Source organism: Erithacus rubecula (genome assembly GCF_903797595.1).
Source record: "Erithacus rubecula genome assembly, chromosome: 17".
Classification (NCBI taxonomy): Eukaryota; Metazoa; Chordata; class Aves; order Passeriformes; family Muscicapidae; genus Erithacus; species Erithacus rubecula.
The window spans coordinates 8,212,462-8,230,754 of record NC_136669.1 but is presented as its reverse complement, the minus strand read 5'-3'; the positions used below and the strand labels follow the sequence as shown (position 1 = coordinate 8,230,754).

General features: G+C 54.2%; 1 protein-coding gene across 2 annotated transcripts in view; it reads right to left on the bottom strand.

Moving 5' to 3' along the window:
• PRKCB (protein kinase C beta) overlaps nt 1-18,293 on the bottom strand; it is an 86,796-nt gene that overhangs the window by 18,089 nt on the left and 50,414 nt on the right. For both annotated transcript variants that reach the window (XM_079321252.1, XM_079321251.1), the window contains exons 6-15: nt 16,953-17,109; nt 16,459-16,593; nt 14,636-14,732; nt 12,546-12,692; nt 8,990-9,163; nt 5,197-5,288; nt 4,304-4,366; nt 2,586-2,724; nt 997-1,077; nt 663-770 (exon numbers count right to left, since the gene is read on the bottom strand). In XM_079321252.1, the coding sequence (XP_079177378.1) occupies nt 663-770; nt 997-1,077; nt 2,586-2,724; nt 4,304-4,366; nt 5,197-5,288; nt 8,990-9,163; nt 12,546-12,692; nt 14,636-14,732; nt 16,459-16,593; nt 16,953-17,109 (1,193 nt within the window). The remainder of the gene's footprint in view (nt 1-662; nt 771-996; nt 1,078-2,585; nt 2,725-4,303; nt 4,367-5,196; nt 5,289-8,989; nt 9,164-12,545; nt 12,693-14,635; nt 14,733-16,458; nt 16,594-16,952; nt 17,110-18,293) is intronic.

The window sequence follows — 18,293 nt, the reverse complement described above, 5'->3', positions numbered from 1 at the left end:
AAGCACGCAAAGCAACATCAGGACCTTGCCAGCCTTTATCCATCACATCCCAAATTAATTCAGGCTGCAATTAAGTCAGGCCTAGGCCCAGTCCATGGAGAGCCCAGCCTGGGATGCTGGGCAAGGCAGAGCTTCACTGCAAATTAAGAGACAGGATAATGAAAATGCTGCCCTGACCTCGTGGAGACACCACCAGAGCTTCAGCTGGTCCTGAAGGGCAACTTATCACAGCTAAGTGGAAGGATGAAGGTTTTTTGTTTGATCTTAGGGAAAACTATTTGGGAATCCCCTTTTCCCTGCTCCATTTTGCCTGAGCATCATTTTCCATTTCAGGCACAGGTTCACAGAGCTGCCCTGTCCTCATCTGGTGGGGCACAGGGTGTGTGGCTCCCTCCCCAGCTCCCAGCCACACCCCAGATCCAGCTGTGTTTCTGCTCAGTGTAAGGGCCCAGAGAGGATGCAGGAGTTATTTTTACCTGGGTTTAGTGCATACCCACCACACAGTTGTGATTTTAGGGCTGGAGGGCACAGGCACCAGAACCCAGCAGTGTCAGCCCCTGGTGATGCTGGGGAGCACTGGGATGAGCTGGGAGCCCCCAGGAGTGCAGCCTCTCCCTCCCCACAGCCCCCCAGGCCAGCACAGGACCCAGCCCAGCCCTTACCCCTTTGCAGATGGCCACTGCCTCCTTGGACATGGACTTGGGGTAGGCGACGTTGTGCTCCATGATGGACTGGAAGAGCTCATCTTCATCTTCTCCCTCAAATGGGGCCTGGAGAAGAGCACCCTCAGCTCCAGATCCTGCATCTCAGAGCTCCTGTGTGCTGCTGTGCTCCTTGGCCATGTCACCCACACAGTGACACTTGAGTCCTGTCACTGCAGTCCCTGGGGCTGTGCCCCCAGTGTCACCCCCAGCTCAAGGGCAAACCCCAGGGCAGACTGTGCTCACAATGGAACATGACCCAGCCCAGAGGGTTTAATCATTAAATCTCAATTACCTGGCCAGCCAACATCTCATAGAGCAGGACTCCAAATGCCCACCAATCCACGGACTTCCCATAGGGCTGGTAAGCAATAATCTGCAAAAACAGCAGCAGCAGCAGCAGCATTATACCCCCAGCCAGAGCTGGGCACAGGGCACAGCCATCCCCAGCTGCATGAGGCCAGAGTTACCCCCTGGGACACATTCCAGTACTGACACCCCTCCCCTGGCACACCCTGAGTCCTTTCCCTTGGCTCTTTACCCTGGGGGATTCAGGTGTGAACAGTTCACACCATGAAGGAAAAGGAAAGAGCTTTAGAGAAATGCCCTGTCCTGTGCAGCCCCCCACTCCTGGTTTGGGAAGGTCACAGGCCAGCAGGTGACACTGCCCACCAGGTGAGCAGCAGCTTTACTCAGAGGGAATCACACATGGGGCTGTTCTCAGGCTGTCCCTGTCACCTGCACACACAGCTCTGCTTGGAATAGAAAAAAGCCCAGAAATGGGTCAAGCAAATCACAGGACAGTTCCACCCTGGAGCCACTTTGGCCTGAGCACACTGCAGCTCCCTGGAGGAGCAGACACAGAGCAAGGAGAAGAAAGTAAGAGTTAAAGTGAAAACACTTGGGAAAGCACATGAGAACTAGTCATTTGTCCTGCTTTGAAGGAGCATTAATCACCCACAGTGACAAGCCCTGCACCAGCCACCAGAATTAATCCTGGAACACACATTGGATCCAAGAATGGGAAACCTCAGTGGGTGCAGCAACCACAATGTGGGTTAGCACACACTGATGTCCTAGCAAAAAGAATCTCTTTCTCTAAAATATTTAAATGAATAAATATTAACTTCATCATTGCAAATTCAGCAGAGTGACAAGAGTTTAGAGGGATACTTTTAACTGAAGGGAACAGACATTTGAGAATCATTCCTCCTCTGAATTTCACAAGTCTGGCACTAAACTGTGCTCATAGAGCACTTCCTGTAAGTGTCCTGTGTGACTCTATCACATCAGCAATAACTAAATGCAAAGTCATTTTGTGGGGATCCAGAGCCATGGATGGGGAGCTCTCCCCATCAGACCCACGCCCCTCATGCAAACATGACCTGGAGAGATCTAAGGATTTCCACTGCACATGAAAATCTTACCCACTGATAATTGCCTGTTTCTCACTGGTCACATTGTGCTGGAAGCTTCCATCACACACAGTGAGGGGCAGAGCTGAGCTCCTGAGTTTGTCATTTCCAGGAGCAAGGGAGCGAGTGAGGAACAACCTGGCATGGGTCTGAGCATTCCAAGGAGAGAACAGGCACAGAGCTGCCAGCAGGATGGAGTTGGGAAAAACTCCAGAGAGGGAAAGCACTGCAGGGAGAGCAGTGTTGTGCTGCTCTTGAGGTGGAAACAGGACACAGCACAACAGGGCGGCAGGTCCAGCACCCCTGATCCCTTAGGGGGATGTGGGGATGGACAGTGCTGAGGGTGTGAGCTCTGCAGGCTGATGGAGAATCCCTGGGTGCCCCTGGCTCAGCTGGAGGAGCCCAAGGGCAGGTGAGGCTGGGGCAGGAGCAGGAGGCTGCAGGGACCCTCAGGAAGCTGTGTCTGTACCTCGGGCGCGATGTAGTCCGGAGTGCCACAGAAGGTCTTGGTGGTCACCCCATCCCAGATGTTCTCCTTGCACATGCCAAAGTCAGCAATCTTTATGTGCCCCTCGCTGTCCAGCATCACATTGTCCAGCTTCAGGTCCCTGCAGGGCGAGAGCAGAGCTGTGACACAGCACACAGAGGGTCTCCCTGAGCCTGTCTCACACCCAGACCCTTTGTAGGATAATGTTTGGGGAAATGAGTGAAAATGAGTCAGAGATCTGTCAGGATGGAGTGTTGATTTTACTTCTAACCCAGAAGAATGCTGTGCTGGGCACAGCCCTTTGAAGTGTGTGATGGAAAACACTCATCTGGCAGGAGAAGGATTGAATTGATTTTTTTCTTTTGCTCCTGTGAAAATCAAAGTGTACTCAGAGCTCTTGGGAAGGAGAAGCAGCTACTCAGCACAAGTCCCTGTCTCACCTGTGCCCTGCTCCCCTGAAATACAAACCAGCTGTGTCTCCCCCATGATCCTCAGCCCCAGAACACCTGCTAGGGGAACCCAGCCCCCGGGAGCTCTGCTCCTTTGCACCATCTGTAGAAGTGGATCCAAGCACTGATCCCCAGATCCACTCCAGAGCTGGATGCTCCAGCTTCAAGGACATTTCTGTAGTAAACCCTGAGTATTTGGGTGCAGTTTATACATTCTTGCTGGATTTAAGACTGTATTTTCTAATCATCACATCAGTGCTCAGAACCCTGACAGGCCAAAGGCAGACGGACACGAGCTGGGATTGGGATTGGGAGGAAGGAAGGAAGCAGAGCCACTGGGGACCAACAGACCTAGAATCTCTCCATAGCAGCTGACGGCAAAAAACAGCCCTCATGTCAAGTTTGTTCCACTTCTTTCATCTTTAGCATCTCCTGGCTCCAGCAGCACTGTTGGCATCTCCCTTTGCAGAGCCCTTAATGGCATCTGACACTCATTAGGATGCTCTGGGAACCCTCCCAAGCAGGGAAGAGCAGTGAGTGCTGGTTCCAGAGCTAAACCAGCTGCCTGTGAGCCTGGCCCTGCACATGGCAGTGCCCCAGCCACCTCTGGGTGCTGGGCTCAGATTGGGAATGGCAGAGAAGCCTGGGTGGCTGAAGCAGAAGTGACAGAGTGGCACTGCAAGCTCAGAACAAGCCACAGGCAAGTGCTGACCCAGTGGCAATGGAAGAGAGCAGGGCCCTGCAGCCAAATTTGGGGCTTGGAGCTGCTCCAGCTGCCAGGGAGTATTTGTGTTGTGTGGAGAGGAACACATGGGACAGGGGCAGGAGAGAACCACAGCTGCCTTCCCATGAATCAGGGGAAAGCAGGAACCTGCAAATCAGGGGCACCCTGCAGGTCCCAGCTCCCTTTTGGGACACATCCCGTGTCCATGGCTGGGCTCAGGGATCCCACAGGAACTCAATGATCCCACAGGAACTCAGGGATCCCATAGGTCCTCAGTGATCCCACAGGCACTTAGTGATCCCATAGGAACTCAGTGATCCCATAGGCATTCAATGATCAATCCCACAGGCACTCAGTGATCCCACAATTTTCCAACCCTAAGGATCCTGCTACTCTGCCTGTGGGCAGTGCCAAACCCCATCCATGGCATGGGCAGGGGGCTGGGGGCAGGGTGGGACCCCCAGAGCAGCTCTGGTGGAGCTCAGGGGAAGGCAGGGAGGAGGAGGAGGAGGAAGCTGCTCACCTACCTGTAAATGATGCCTTTGCTCTGCAGGAAGAAGAGCCCGATGGCAATTTCTGCTGCGTAGAACCTGGAAGAGGAGGTTCAAAAGGAAGCCTGGCAATTACAGGGGATAAATGAAAACCTTCCTGATCAGATGGCAGCGAAGGAAAGGCACCAGGCAGATGTGAGCAGAGGACAAGGCAGAGAAACTCCAGAGCAGGATCACAGGAGGATGGCCTGAGGCAGCCTGAGCTCACCCAGGCAGTGATGCCACCAGGCTGCTGGGGGCTGTCAGCTCTGCTTACACAAATTAAGCAAGAGCTGGATGCAGGGCTGCTCCTCACACTGGCAGTGAGGCTGGGAAAGTCATCCCAGAGCCACAGGCACTGTGGGACCAGCACTGCCTCTTGGGAATATTTGGGGTCTCAGGGGACTCTGCCAGAGACACGACCCTGGTTCAGCCCACCAGGCTCAGTGTTTGTGGGTTTTATGTGAGCACCTGGAGGCTTTCAGGAACACATCCTGCTCTGTCCAGCTCTCAAGGAACAGGAGCCAAAACCCCCAGTTAACTCTTGGGGTGGCCACCCTGCCAGAGGAGCCAAAACCCAACATCCCTCTCATCCCCTGGGGAAGGACCAGGCAGAGCAGAGCCCTGGTGCCTCCCAGGGAACCTCTAGACCTCCCTGCCTTGTGCCTTTATGCACCCAAATTCATCTGTTTAGCACAATTACTTACAAGTACAATGTACCCCAAGGGTGAGGTGGAGGCACCAGCTTCCTCAAAATGGCAAAGAGTTCTTCTGCACCTTCCCATTGCTGATTTCTGCCTCTGCAAAGTCTGTGCCTTGCACTCTGTGTCCAGCCCCATGGCACAGGCAGATCCCATCCCCACCCCACAGTGCCAAACCACTGCACTTACACAGCGTGGGGCTCCTTGAACCTCCCAACCTGCTGGATCTGGTACATCAAGTCCCCACCATTCACATATTCCATCACAAAATACAAGCGATCCTGAAGGGGAAAAAAAATAAACCCAAGCAATTAGCAACAGGATTATCAGAGCAGGGAATCTGCAGGGGTCAGAAACAGGAACCAAGGTGACTGGCAGCTCCAGTCTGTAATTCCAGGGAAATACACTCATCATCCCTGTCCTCCCCAGGGGCTGCAGGGCTCCTGTTCATGCAGAGCCATAAACAGAAATTCCTTGGGAATGCTCAGGGCTGGACTCTGCCCCTCTGCACACAGATCCACTGGAGAAGGCAAGTGGAGGAATCCCTAAAGCAGAAGTTTTGCCTTTCCCAGGAATACATTTCTTGACAGAAGCCATTTCTAGAGCAGGTCCTTGCTGGCATTTCCCCAGGCTTCAGTCAAGGATGCACAGGGACACGAGCAGCTCCCGTGGGGACCAAACACCAGGAGGGGGTGTGCCACTGCCAGGAGGGTCTGTGACATTCCCAGGAGGGTGTGTGTGACACTCCCAGGTGTGTGACACCCCCAGGAGGGTGTGTGACACTCCCAGGAGGGTGTGTGACCCTCTGTGGGGGTGCACAGGTCTGCAGGGGACCCCTGGTGAAGCTGAGGAGGCAGGGGGGGCTGCACCCCTCTCCTCCCTCCTTCCAGCCTGCTCTGAGGGGTCACTCTGGCCATGGCCACAGGGGGTTAAGGGAGTCCAGAGGAGCCCATGCAGATGCTCCAGGGCTGGAACCAGCTTGGGAGAGCTGGAAATGTTCCCCTGGACAAGAGAAGGCTCCAGGGAGAGCTCAGAGCTCCTTCCAGTGCCCACAGGGGCTCCAGGAGAGCTGGAGAGGGACAGGGGACAAGGGCCTGCAGTGACATTGGCCTCCAGTGACACCCCTAGGCTGCCCCATGCCACCCACAGAAGAAAGGAAGGACACAGAGGCTGGAGCACTGCAGGAGCTGCAGGTTGGCAGCATTACATAATAATAATAAAAAAATTCCCATTGCTCATTTCCTCCTTAGCTAAGCTTTGCCCTGCTTTTCAGAGAGGAAGGACAGGGAGCCACAAGAGATGCAGCTGGAGCATTGCCACAACCAGGGCTGGGGGAAAACTGGGGTTCAGCACCCATGGGCACTGCCCAGCCACAAAACTGGGGTTCAGCAGCCATCAGCACTGCCCAGCCTGGCAATGCCCCCCCAGAGGAGCTGGTGTCAGCAGCTGCTGCCCTAGCAGAGCCCCCCCAGCCGTGGAGCAGCCCCAGGGGATCAAACACAGCAGCACAGGGGCACTGGGGCTGTGTAAAACACGTGGCACTGATGGGATGGAGAGGGGAATTTGGCTTTTCAGCTGCTGGGGATTGGGGAGCACCCCCTGTGTGAAGGACAGCCCTAGCAGGGCTGGCCACGTGCAGCAATGTCACCTTGAGCAGCCACACCACGGCAGGCAGCCCGTGACAGGCACGGCAGCGCCGGGCTCGGCTGCAGCTGCCTCCTAAATATATCAGTGTGCTTCTGGGAGGAAGAATATTAAAGAGATGGGCTCTTGAAACAGCCAGAGCCAGCTGAGCTCAGAAAGCAGGAGCTGAGCTCTCCTCGTTTGGGTGGGCAAGGAGAGCTGGTGCTCCAGGGGGAGCAGTGCTGTGATTAAAGCAGGCAGATGGATGGGCTGCCCACAGGCAGGAGGAATGGACACAGAGAGCTGTGAGTGCCACCAAGGGATGGGCACAGAGATCTGAGAGTGCCACCACGGGATGAGCACTGAGAGCTGTCAGTGCCACCAAAGGACGGGCACTGAGAGCTATGAGTGCCACCAAGGGATGGGCACAGAGAGCTGAGAGTGCCACCAAGGGATGGGCACAGAGAGCTGTCAGTGCCACCAAGGGATGAGCACTGAGAGCTGTCAGTGCCACCAAAGGACGGGCACTGAGAGCTGTCAGTACCACCAAGGGATGGGCACAGAGAGCTGTCAGTGCCACCAAAGGATGAGCACTGAGAGCTGGCCTGGCTCCTGGCAGTGCCATCAAGGATGGCTCTGGCCAAGTCTGGATGACCCAAACTCACAGAGCAGCAGCACAGCACAGAGATGGAATTGCACTGCAGAGCCTGGCACAGAGCTGGGGACACTCCCCCTGCCCTGGGGTGACACTCCCAGGGCTCCTTTCAGTGCCCTGCTAATTAACTGCTCCATCCCCTGCCCAACAAGAGGGGCACCAGCCACGCTCCCCATCCACACCTCACTGGATATCAGGGAGAAATCCTTCCCTGGGAGGGTGGGCTAGCTTGGCACAGGGTGCCCAGAGCTGCTGTGGCTGTCCCTGGATCCCTGGAAGTGTCTAAAGCCAGGCTGGACAGGGCTTGGAGCACCTGGGCTAGTGGAAATAGTCCCTGCCCATGAATGACCTTCAAGGTCCCTTCCAACCCAAACCACTCCAGTATTCTGTGAAGTATCATCTCAGTGACTCTGTGATTTATCATCTCAGTGATTCTGTGATTTACCACCTCAGTGTGGCTGTGGCTTCTGTGCCCCAGAGGTCACAGCCAATGCAGGGCTCACCTGGGGACACCCAGGGACCCCCAGCTCACCCTATCCCAGAGACCTGGGACCTTTCAGAGCTCCCCAGATCCCCCAGCACAGGCACTTCTCACCCTCCAGCCCCAGGCAGGAGCTCTCTCCTTGCTCATCTCCCCTTTTTCCTTAAAGCACAGATTTAGGGCTTTTCTGTCTCCCAAAGCCGCTGAGCCAACAGCCCTGGTGGAGAATTGTGCTCTGGACTGTGCTCCCAGAAATCAAAGTGCTTTGTGCCAGCCTTTGATAATACACCCTGCTATACATTTTGATTACATTACAAATACGATTACTATTAAGCTACTACAGGTCTGCCAGGAATAATCTGGCGGTGACTCACTCCAGATGCCAGGGAGATGCTGTGTGAAAGAGCTGCTCCTGCCACATCCTGATTGCTGTGCTGCAAAGCAGGGCCACGGGCTTTAAATACACTCAATGTGTTTGGTAAATGAAATTTCTGGGATAATATTAAAATGTAATCCTCCTGGAAAGCATTGTTATGGTTCTAAAGGGCTCTGCTGATTCCCACTGACGTGCACCTGGACATTCTCATTCACAGGCTGCTCAAGGGCCAGGCAGGGATTGTGTTAAAGGTGCCCTGTCCCCCTCTCCACTCCTGACTCACACAAACCCAATCATGCACCCATGGAAAAGTGGATTTCCTGCACTTTGGATTAGGTTTCTCCCTTTGCTCAGGGCTTTGATCAGAGGAATGAGTTCTGGGAAAAAGTGCAGCACTTTGCTCTTGAAGCACAAGGGATATTGTGGGCTGGGAAATCACCTCTAATGCCACCAGCAGATCCCTGCTGAGCACATCTCAGGCTGCAGCTCTGGTGCATTACACTTCATGTCACACACTCACATTTTGGTCCTGGAGGCACTTTTGCCAGTGAACTGGAGAAGGTGTGAGGCTGCCAAGGCAGAGAATACACAATTGCTTTGGCCAGGCAGTGATGTACAGAGAAAACAAAATCCTGGTGTGGTTTGGGTTGGAAGGGACTTTAAGGCTCACCCAGTTCCACCCCTGCCATGGGCAGGGACACCTTCCACCAACCCAGGCTGCTCCAAGCCCAGTGTCCAACCCTTGGACACCATTCCAATCCATTCTGCCAAGTGTCAGGCTCCCAGTGCTCAGGGTCCCCAGCCCACCACGCCCTGGGTGGGCACCAGCTGTGGCACCAGCCCTTACCATGGTCTGGAAGCAGGAGTGGAGCTGGGTCAGGAAGGGAGGCTTCCCTGAGAGAGCCAGGACTCGCTTTTCCACCATGGTGCACTCCACATCATCATCCTGGATAACCACATCCTTCTTCAGGATCTTCACAGCATAGAGCTCGTCCGTGCCCTTCCTCTCTGCCAGCATCACCTGCACGAGGGACAGCAGGGCTGTGGGACATGGGGAATGTGTGGGACCATGGACAGCAGGGCTGTGGGACATGGGGAATGTGTGGGACCATGGACAGCAGGGCTGTGGGACATGGGGAATGTGTGGGACCATGGACAGCAGGGCTGTGGGACCAGGGGAATGTGTGGGACCATGGACAGCAGGGCTGTGGGACCAGGGGAATGTGTGGGACCATGGACAGCAGGGCTGTGGGACCAGGGGAAGCCAGGGTGGTACAGGGTGACCTTTAAGGTCTCTTCCCACCCCTGGCATTCCCCATTTCTGTGCCAGGGCAGCATACACAGCTGCCTCATGCTGTCTGCACCTCTGCCCTCCCTTGTGGCTCTGCCCAAATGAAGCTGGTTTGGTTCACTGCCTCCATTTCTCACCATTTTACACAAGCTGAGCTTTACAAGGCACCATGCACAGGTGCTAAAACTAGAGCTCGTTTTTAGGTGATAAAAGCAGAAGGACTTTGGCTGCTCAAAATTGGTGGAAAAGAAGTAACCATTACAGGAACTTATTTTGAGGGAAAATTGAACCTGTTACCTGAGTGTAAGAGCATTGTATACAATACCATTTATATACAGACCTGCCTTGCCATCCACAGTCCTGCCAGAGGAAAGTTAACTAAAGCAGGAGCACCTGAACCTGGCATCCTTCTGCCCTGGAGGGACCTTGCTGAGGACGTGGCTCCCACCCCACTCTGCAGTGCAGAGGTTGGCTGGGTTACCCCAAAAATGCAAAAACTGCTCGAGGCCATCCATGGCTGTGAATGGGTCACAAAGCAGCTTCCAGTGACAGGGCAGCCCTGAGCTGAGCCAGCCATTCTCCTGGAGTGGGGAAGGCAAGAGGAGGTTCCAGCTGCTGAGATCCAGCTGGGGAACACACAGGGAATGGCCAGGAGTGAAGTGTGTGCCTGGGAGGGCAGGCTGGAAACCCCCCCCTGCTGCACTCCTGAGGCTCATCTGAGATGGATTCCCCTCTCCTGTGTTCCAGAATCCCAGAATCCTTTTGTTTGGAAAAGACCTCCAAGATGATCGTGACCAATCTGTGCCAAATCCCCACCTTGTCCCCAACCCTGTGAGTGCCACATCCAGCCCTTCCTTGGACACCTCCAGAGACGGGGACTCCAAACCTCCTTAGGCAGCCCTTTCTAGTGCCTAACCACCTTTTCCAGGAAGAAATTCCTCCTGATGTCTGAAGGTGTTCAGACCCCAAAGATGCAAACAGCCTCCAGCCCAGAGGCCAGGATGGGGATGGGTGACAGAGGAGCAGGGACACAGGCTCACCATGCCCTGCCCTCCTGCCACATTTCACACCCAGAGCAGAGCACTGCACAGCTTGAAGGCCACAACAGCCCAGCAGAATTCCCTCAATTCACTGGAACCCAGACCTGCAGCAGCCAAAGGCACCGCCCTGCTCAGCAAAACAATACAAACCCCAAAAAGCCTGGCAGCTCCAGAGCATGACAGATTGATTAGCTGCAAAAACATGAGCAAGCCACCTAATTCCACTTTCCTCTATTTATAATACAGCAAAGCAAACCCAGGGTGGGCTGTGCCAAGGGCTGCCTCCCCCCATAGGAGCATCTCCCTGCCTGTGCCAGCCCCATGCAGCTGCCACCAGCCACAGTCCTGGGCAGCCCATGGGGACCCCAGGGTGCCAGGGGCATCTGTGTCCTGGGGCTGAACATGGCCAGCTAGGACCACACACCCCCAAGCCTCTCTTTTCCAAGGCAGATCCATTTTCCACCCCCCAAACCTGGCTGCCTGGCTCGGGGGATCTCCATCTGCCAGCGCGCTCGCTGGGAAGCAGATTGCATTCTTTTTTAACTTTTTATTGGTGCAGGAAAAAGAAGCTGATATTTAACTTGATTTATTCCTGTAATATAGAGTGTTTGTTTGGGAATGCTCCAGCATAAGAACTGGAGATATTCTGAACACAGAGAAAGCAAGTTTGTCAAACTCCACCGAGGCCAGCACATTGGCACTCCTGACCCTGGAGAGACGAGGGTGGAGAGAGCCAAATACTGAGCAATAAATCTGAGGTCCTGATGCCAAAGGGTTAATGGAGACAGACAGAGGCTCACTAAAACAGTGTGATTGTAGTCCAAGAGCTCTGGGACTGGCAGGAGGGAGACTGGCAGCAGGCAGCCAGGCACAGAAGCAGGTGCCAGCCCTGGAGAGGGAAGGACACGGTGCCAGCCTTGGAGAGGGATGGCAATGTCATGGACAGAACCAGCAGCTGGGCACACCAGGGGCTGGGGAGCCGGGCTGTTCTCCTGCTCCAGGCACCTCTGCCGGGCTCCTGGCGAACATCTGGCACCTCTGGAGGCACAGGGGGCAGGGACAGTGGCACCTGGGTGTCCCCATGGCAGCAGGGATGCCTGGGGAAGCGCAGGCACACGTGAGGGCGAGGCTGCATCCACCCGGAGAAACCAACGTGCTGTTTTAATTAGCGCTAATTAGCATATTTATAACATTCTGTTCCAGGGAACAGTTTCTGTCACACATTCCCTTACATAAGGCAGAGCCGACTGAGGAGTTTGCTAATGTTTCTCAAATGGAATGGAAGAAGGCGGCGGGGACACGGCTCAGCCGCGGCGCCTCCAGATGCCAGGCACTGGTTTGGGAGGGATGAGGAGCTGGGAGGGAGGGGCAGGGGACATCTCTGAGTGACAGCAGCATGGGGCTCTCCTGCAGCCCAGGATGCCAACCTGGGACACCACTGAGTTCAGGGCTGATGCTCTGGGGGCTGGGGATCGTCAGGACCTCCTCGTTCCCTGCCTGGCACAAATGCTGCCATGAATCCCAGAGCTCTCCTCCTTTGGAGACGGAGCAACACCCACAGAGGAGCTGGGACCTCCCAAAGCTCCAATGGCAGCAGAAGGCTGGGAGGGAAGGGAGGCTCCTGCAGCACCCCTGTGCTCATGCCTGCACACCCTCCTCATCTCCACTGCCTGCCCGAGGAATGAGCCTGCAGGCACAGCAATATTCCCTGCAATTAAGGCAATTCACTAATGAGAGTGGAGCCATCACAGCAGCAAACACTGCACCCACCTCCTGCAGAGCCCCAGCGTGCCCTGGAGCACCGGGATCCTGAATGGAAACCAAGAGAGTTGGCGAGACCCCAAGAAAAATGAAGGCTCCAAGTCACATAATTACCAGGAGAATTAAATTCTGTTACTGCTCTCAACCGGTCTGGGAAGTTAATTAAAATGTTCCCATATATTTGTAATGATTAGAGAAGAAGAATCAACTGCCCAACCAAATAAAAAAGAGCTTTGAAGACACAGCTCATCCCCTGCTGCCCAAAAGGATGGATTTTGTGGTGGTCTCTGGTGTTCCAGGGGGAAGCTCACCTTCCCAAAGCTCCCTTTCCCCAGCACCATCAGGAAGTTGAAATCCGAGAGCTTCATCCGGTCCCGGCTGCCGTTGTTGTCCAGTTTGGAAATGGCATTTCTTGTCTTCTCATCTGCAGCCTTGGAGCCAGTTCCAATCTTGGCTCTCTGCAAAGGTGGAGATGGGGCAGAGAGGAACAGAAAGCACGACTGAGAACAGCAGGGAGAATGGGCATTATAAACCCAGTGGGTGCTCCCAGAATCCCAGCTCAAAACGCACCCTGAGCTTTGGGAGCCTTTTCCACGGGCGTGATGGGGACAGCCCCAAGAAAGGCACTGGAGAAGTCACCCTGGCACATGGCACTGCTCAGCTGCTTCCCAATTATCCTGCCAGAGCAACTGGGAATCACCTCTGCCTCTGCTGTTCCCTGTTCCCACACCTGCAGGACACAGCAGCCTGGGAAAGAGGCCTAATGAAGCTCTTCTGGGGCAAAAACTGGCTCCTGTTTCTTACTTCACCAGAAAAAGAGGGGGGAATATAAATATATGCAAGTAAAACATGGGGCTGTTTATCCAGATCTTCATCCATTACTGCCCTGTGGTCCATCCCACATACTTGAGATATTCTGGAATTGTATCTGAGACTGGAGGGAATCACAGAGGAAGCCACCAAGGAGGACCCTGCCAAACCCCATTTTTAAACCCCAGCCCCCAGCAGTGCCAGCACCTCCTCCCCAGGCCAGGGCTGTGATGTGCTGATCCTCCTGTAAATCCCTCTCACAATTTATTCCCTTTTAATTTCCAGCAGAGTGTGGCCGTGTGGGGCCTGTGCCGAGCTCAGCCGAGTGTGAAATTCCATTACCCCGATCCCTGTGGTTCAATCTGCCTGCTGCTGGCAGCCCCCCCAGACAGCCCCCCACGGGCAATCTCCAGCCTTTGCTGTGCTAATTGCTTCTCTCAAGGTTCTGCAGGCTGCAGAATTCCCCATTCAAGGTCATCTGCAGCACCTGAACAGCTCCTGCACTGCAAACCTAAGGAATGGTCTCTGGGATTTTCACTCACACACCACTGGTGTGACCATGGCTCTGCCTGGAATGTTCTGGGCTCCAGCACACTCATCCTCACTCCCAGCACCAGCAGCCATGGCCCTGCTGGAAGGGGATTCTCTGCTGGGACACCTCAGCTGGAAGGGGATTCCATGTCTGGACACCTCAGCTGGAAGAGGATTCCCTGTTTGGGACACCTCAGCTGGAAGGGGATTCCATGTCTGGACACCTCAGCTGGAAGAGGATTCCCTGTTTGGGATACCTCAACTGGAAGGGGATTCCCTGTTTGGGACACCTCAGCTGGAAGAGGATTCCCTATTTGGGACACCTCAGCTGGAAGGGGATTCCCTGCCTGGCCACCTCAGCTGGAAGGGGATTCCTTGTCTGGCACTCAGCTGGAAGGGGATTCCCTGCTGGTAGAGGGATTCCCTGCACAGGTACACAGCAAGGTGAGGGACAGATGTGCCCTGGCACCTCTGGACAATGATTTCTGATCTGGAGCCAGCTCATCATCCGACTGCCCTGACCATTCTAACACCACTGGGACACCATGAAATACAATAAAAGCCAGTTGTTAGTTCTTTGTGCAGCCAAAAATTGGTTGTAGCCAACTGTTGTATTAGAACTGTCTTTCCTTGGGTATTCAGGAAAGTTGTGTATAAATAAGATTAAAAAAGATAAAAAAGAAATGAGAACAGGAGCTAACCCTGCAGTCTCTGCTACAATTACAGAGTTCATGCTGGGAACCATAAGGGCAACTCTTATTTCTTATGGCTCATTGCATGTGAGTCTCCAGATGCACCACACTCATTCCCAGGGCTCTGTGGAGACTTCAGCTACACTGAAAAATGGCAAATTTCTGCTAATTCAGCAGCGTCTGGATCAATCATTCATCAAGAACTTCCATGGTTTATTAAGTAGTAAATGGACATTTCTCCTTGGAGCCTCTCTGGGCAGCTGGACCCTGGCCCAGGGAAGGGCTGGCAGGGAAAGTCCCTTGCACAGGGCAGGCAGGCAGTGAGGAAAACCCCTGAGAGTCAAAAAAAAAAAAAAAAAAAAATTAACCTCAAATTTCTGCCTCAGTTCCTCATTTCCTTCCTCTCCCTCGGGAGGCACCGGGACGTTGAAATACTCGCCCTCCTCCTGGCTGAGCAGCTTGAACCTGGAGGGACAGAGGGACAGAGGGACAGGGGGACAGAGGGACAGACAACACAGGTCAGCGGCTGCAGGGAGGCAAGACCTCACCTCTGCTCCAGCACAGCTCTGTCCCAGCTGTACCAGCACCCAGGGGACCCTTCCCCAGGTCAGGAGAGCCCCCAAACCATCCCCCTCAGCAAGCCCCTGCCCTTCAGTGGCTGCAGGGACATTTCTGGGTCCCTGACTGTCCTGGGGTGCCCCCAGCCCAGGGAATGCCTGCACTGCCTGCTGTGCTGGGCACACAGAGCACTGGGGTCACTTCCAAGCCAGCCCTGACCCCAAACCCTCAGACAAACTCGTGTTTCTGTGACAGCCACGGGCACAGGCATGGGCAAACCCCCTTCCAACAGCTGCCCCATGAGGACAGCATGTGGCATGTGCCAGAGCTGGGCTGGCACTGCCAACCCCAGCACACAGACAGGATGCTCCTCCAAAGGAGCAGAAAATTATTATACAGCAATTATCAGAAATCATGGAAGTGCCACTCAGATCCCGGCAGTTTCACCCTGCACAGCCCCAGGGTGGATCCTGGCCGGGTGTTATCCCAGAGGCTGCTCCAGAACAAAGCCCTGTGTGCACAGCACAGCCTCTGCCTTCAAGCTTGTTTTCCCCATTAACTGCACTTGTTTAGATATGAAATATGGATCAGAGCTCCTTCTCCTCCACTTTACCCCAGCCAGTACTGTGACAAGGAAAACTACTTAGATCTCCACTGACATGATTTTTAAAAGGCTGGGAAGTGCTCAGGCTTTGGGCTGTGTCAGGAGCTGGCAGTGGCACTCACACACCCTCACAGGTGACTGGGAATTGGGGAAGGGAGGGACAGCTCCCCCTGTCCCCAGCAGGGCTGGCAGGTGAGGGGCACAGTGCCACCATGCCACACACTGTGCCCAGCTCAGTGGGGACAGGGAGAGCACAGGGAGCACAGAGTGCCACAGTGTGGGCACCCAACCCTCCTAATTCCTCCTTCTCCTCTCCATTCTCTGCTCTCAGGGAGACATGTCCAGTTTCCATGGTAGAAAAAACCAGTCTGGGGTATCCACTCAGCTTAATTACAGCCAGGGTTTGGTTTCCAAAAGACATTTACCATGCCTGTTCAATTATTACACTGGCCATGGACAGGTAACACAGCTCTCAGGGGGAAAACCAGGGAAAAACCAGACCCACTGTGCTCATGGCTTGGTGCTAATGAGCAGCTGTAATTACACACCTGGTAATTACACACCTGGTAATTACACACGTGGGAGCTCCCCTTATTCTGAGCAGTGCCCCCCATGTGCTCAGCCAGCAGTCACAGCTCAGAGGGGTCCCCTGGCACCCACGGTGTCTCTCCAGCACAGAAACGGAGGGGATCCAAGCAGAAAATGCTGGAAAATGCCTGGCAGTGCCAGCTCCTCCCCAAGCCCTTCAGGCAAAGCAGCCCTGGGCACCTGGCTGTGCCCTAGGAAGGAACACCCCCAAGACCCCAGCCTGAGGCTGTGGAGGAGGTGACACCAAGCCAGTCCCTGCTGGGCACTCAGACAGTGCCCTGGCACCCCTGGGTGCCACAGACACCCCCCTCCATGGCACCAGTGACCCTCAGCACCCAGAGGTGGAGCAGCTGGCACAGGGGCTGGAGCAGAGCTGGCCAGGCTGCCACACTGCCCGGGCAGCTTTGTGTGCACAGTGTTGATAGCACAGAAACATCTCACCATCCATCCACGCCAGACTTCTGCAGCTCGGAGATGCCAAAGGACAGGGAGCCCATGAAATCATTCCTGCTGGTCAGATCCCAGTCCCAGATCTCCACTGACAACCGCCTGTCTTTGTCTGCCTCCTTCAGCTGGCTGCAAGACAGGAAGGGACCAGGGGTGGTTTTATCCTCCAGCTGTCCCCACACCACTGTGTCCCCCCTGCTCCACATGGCTGCAAAGGGAAGGGATGCTCCCCAGCCCCTGCTGAGGTCCCCAGTATTGAATTTCCAAGGCCCATCCAATTCACAGAGTTCCTGCCCTGCCACACTCTGCTCTGAGCAGGGTCAGGGCAGAGGTTTGAGTGCTGCTGTGTCACAGAACAAAAAGAATAATTTCTCAGTTGATTCAGCTCAATGCCTCTGAATAATTAAATCAGAGCAAATAAAGTCACATTAATTCTTGGTAGTGAGAAAATTCACGTTACAGATTTAAACATTTTCCTTTGTACTTACAATTTAAATGTCTCATTCCACTCAGGATTCAGGGAGCACTTGATAGTTTTGGTCTTCTGTTTGCTTTCGTTTTTGGGGTCAGGGATTAGTTTAAGCTTCACGTAGGGATCTGACAAGCCATTAGGGTCCATAGGAACTAGGTTTTTAGCATCTCTTACTGGGAAAGAGAAAAAGGATTAAATTCAGTATTCCAGCTATAAAAATACCCAACAACTGACAACTTCCCTGCGTGCCAAGAGTAAGTGTGAAAATAGTGATTAAAAGCAGAATTAAACTGGATCTGTGCAGACATGGGCATTACATGAGGAACGACATAATTAACGCCGAGCAAACGCGGCTCTCGTGGATGGGGGAGGCTGCAGGGTCGACTCAGGAGATTATTTTTACTTTCTGACAGGCTGATTTGTTGTTTGCTCTCGGTTTTAAGCAGTTTAAAGCTGATTTGTTTCCTCTTGCCCCTTGGGAAGCAGAACTGCACTGATTGCAGGGGGCTTGGGATGGAGCTTTCCTTGAGGAGTGTGGGGTGGCAGCAGGAACCCAAGGGCACCCCAGGCAGTGGCCCTGGGGCTGGGGGATGCCACAGGGCACCATCCCTGGCCCTGGGCAGCATCATCCAGCTCTGGGGCCAGCATGTCCTCCGGGAAGCAGCAGCAGAGCGGGAAGAGCAAACCTGAGGTGACTCAGCTGCTTCTAATTGGATTGCAGCTTGGACAAATGAAACACAGCCAGCCTGAGCTGAGTCTCTTTGGCCAGATTAAGTCCAAGAGGGTCTGTCTGCCAGAAGGAGCTCAGCTTCCCCTCAGGCTGAGCACAGATAGCAGAGATGGGAAGAATGATGGGTCAGGATGGAGCCAAGCCATAATCTGGGGAAAAACTGTTTGGAAAGGAGCCCTGAGCAGAGCCCCCTCCCCAGGTGTGCACACAGGGATCAGGAGCTTGTGAGACAGGCAGAGGTGTGAGGCTGCTGGGAAATGCTGGCTGTCCCATCCATCCATCCATCCATCCATCCATCCATCCATCCATCCATCCATCCATCCATCCATCCATCCATCCATCCATCCATTATCCTCAGCATGATGTCACATCACAGAATGATGTCACGCCACGCCATGATGTCACACAGAGCCAGCCCTGACTCTGCTCTGTTTCTCACTGTCCCAGCATCCCCTGGAGCCTCATGAACAGCCCTCTGTTGTTTATCAGCTGCCCTTGGCTTCTTTGAGGAACAGGAGAAGTCGTTCCTGCCCTCGCAGTTAATCAGTTTATGCCCTGAAGCATGAGATTTGATTACTTCATGTTATTATCTCAGCGTGCAGACCTCCAAATTTCATTAATGGAAAT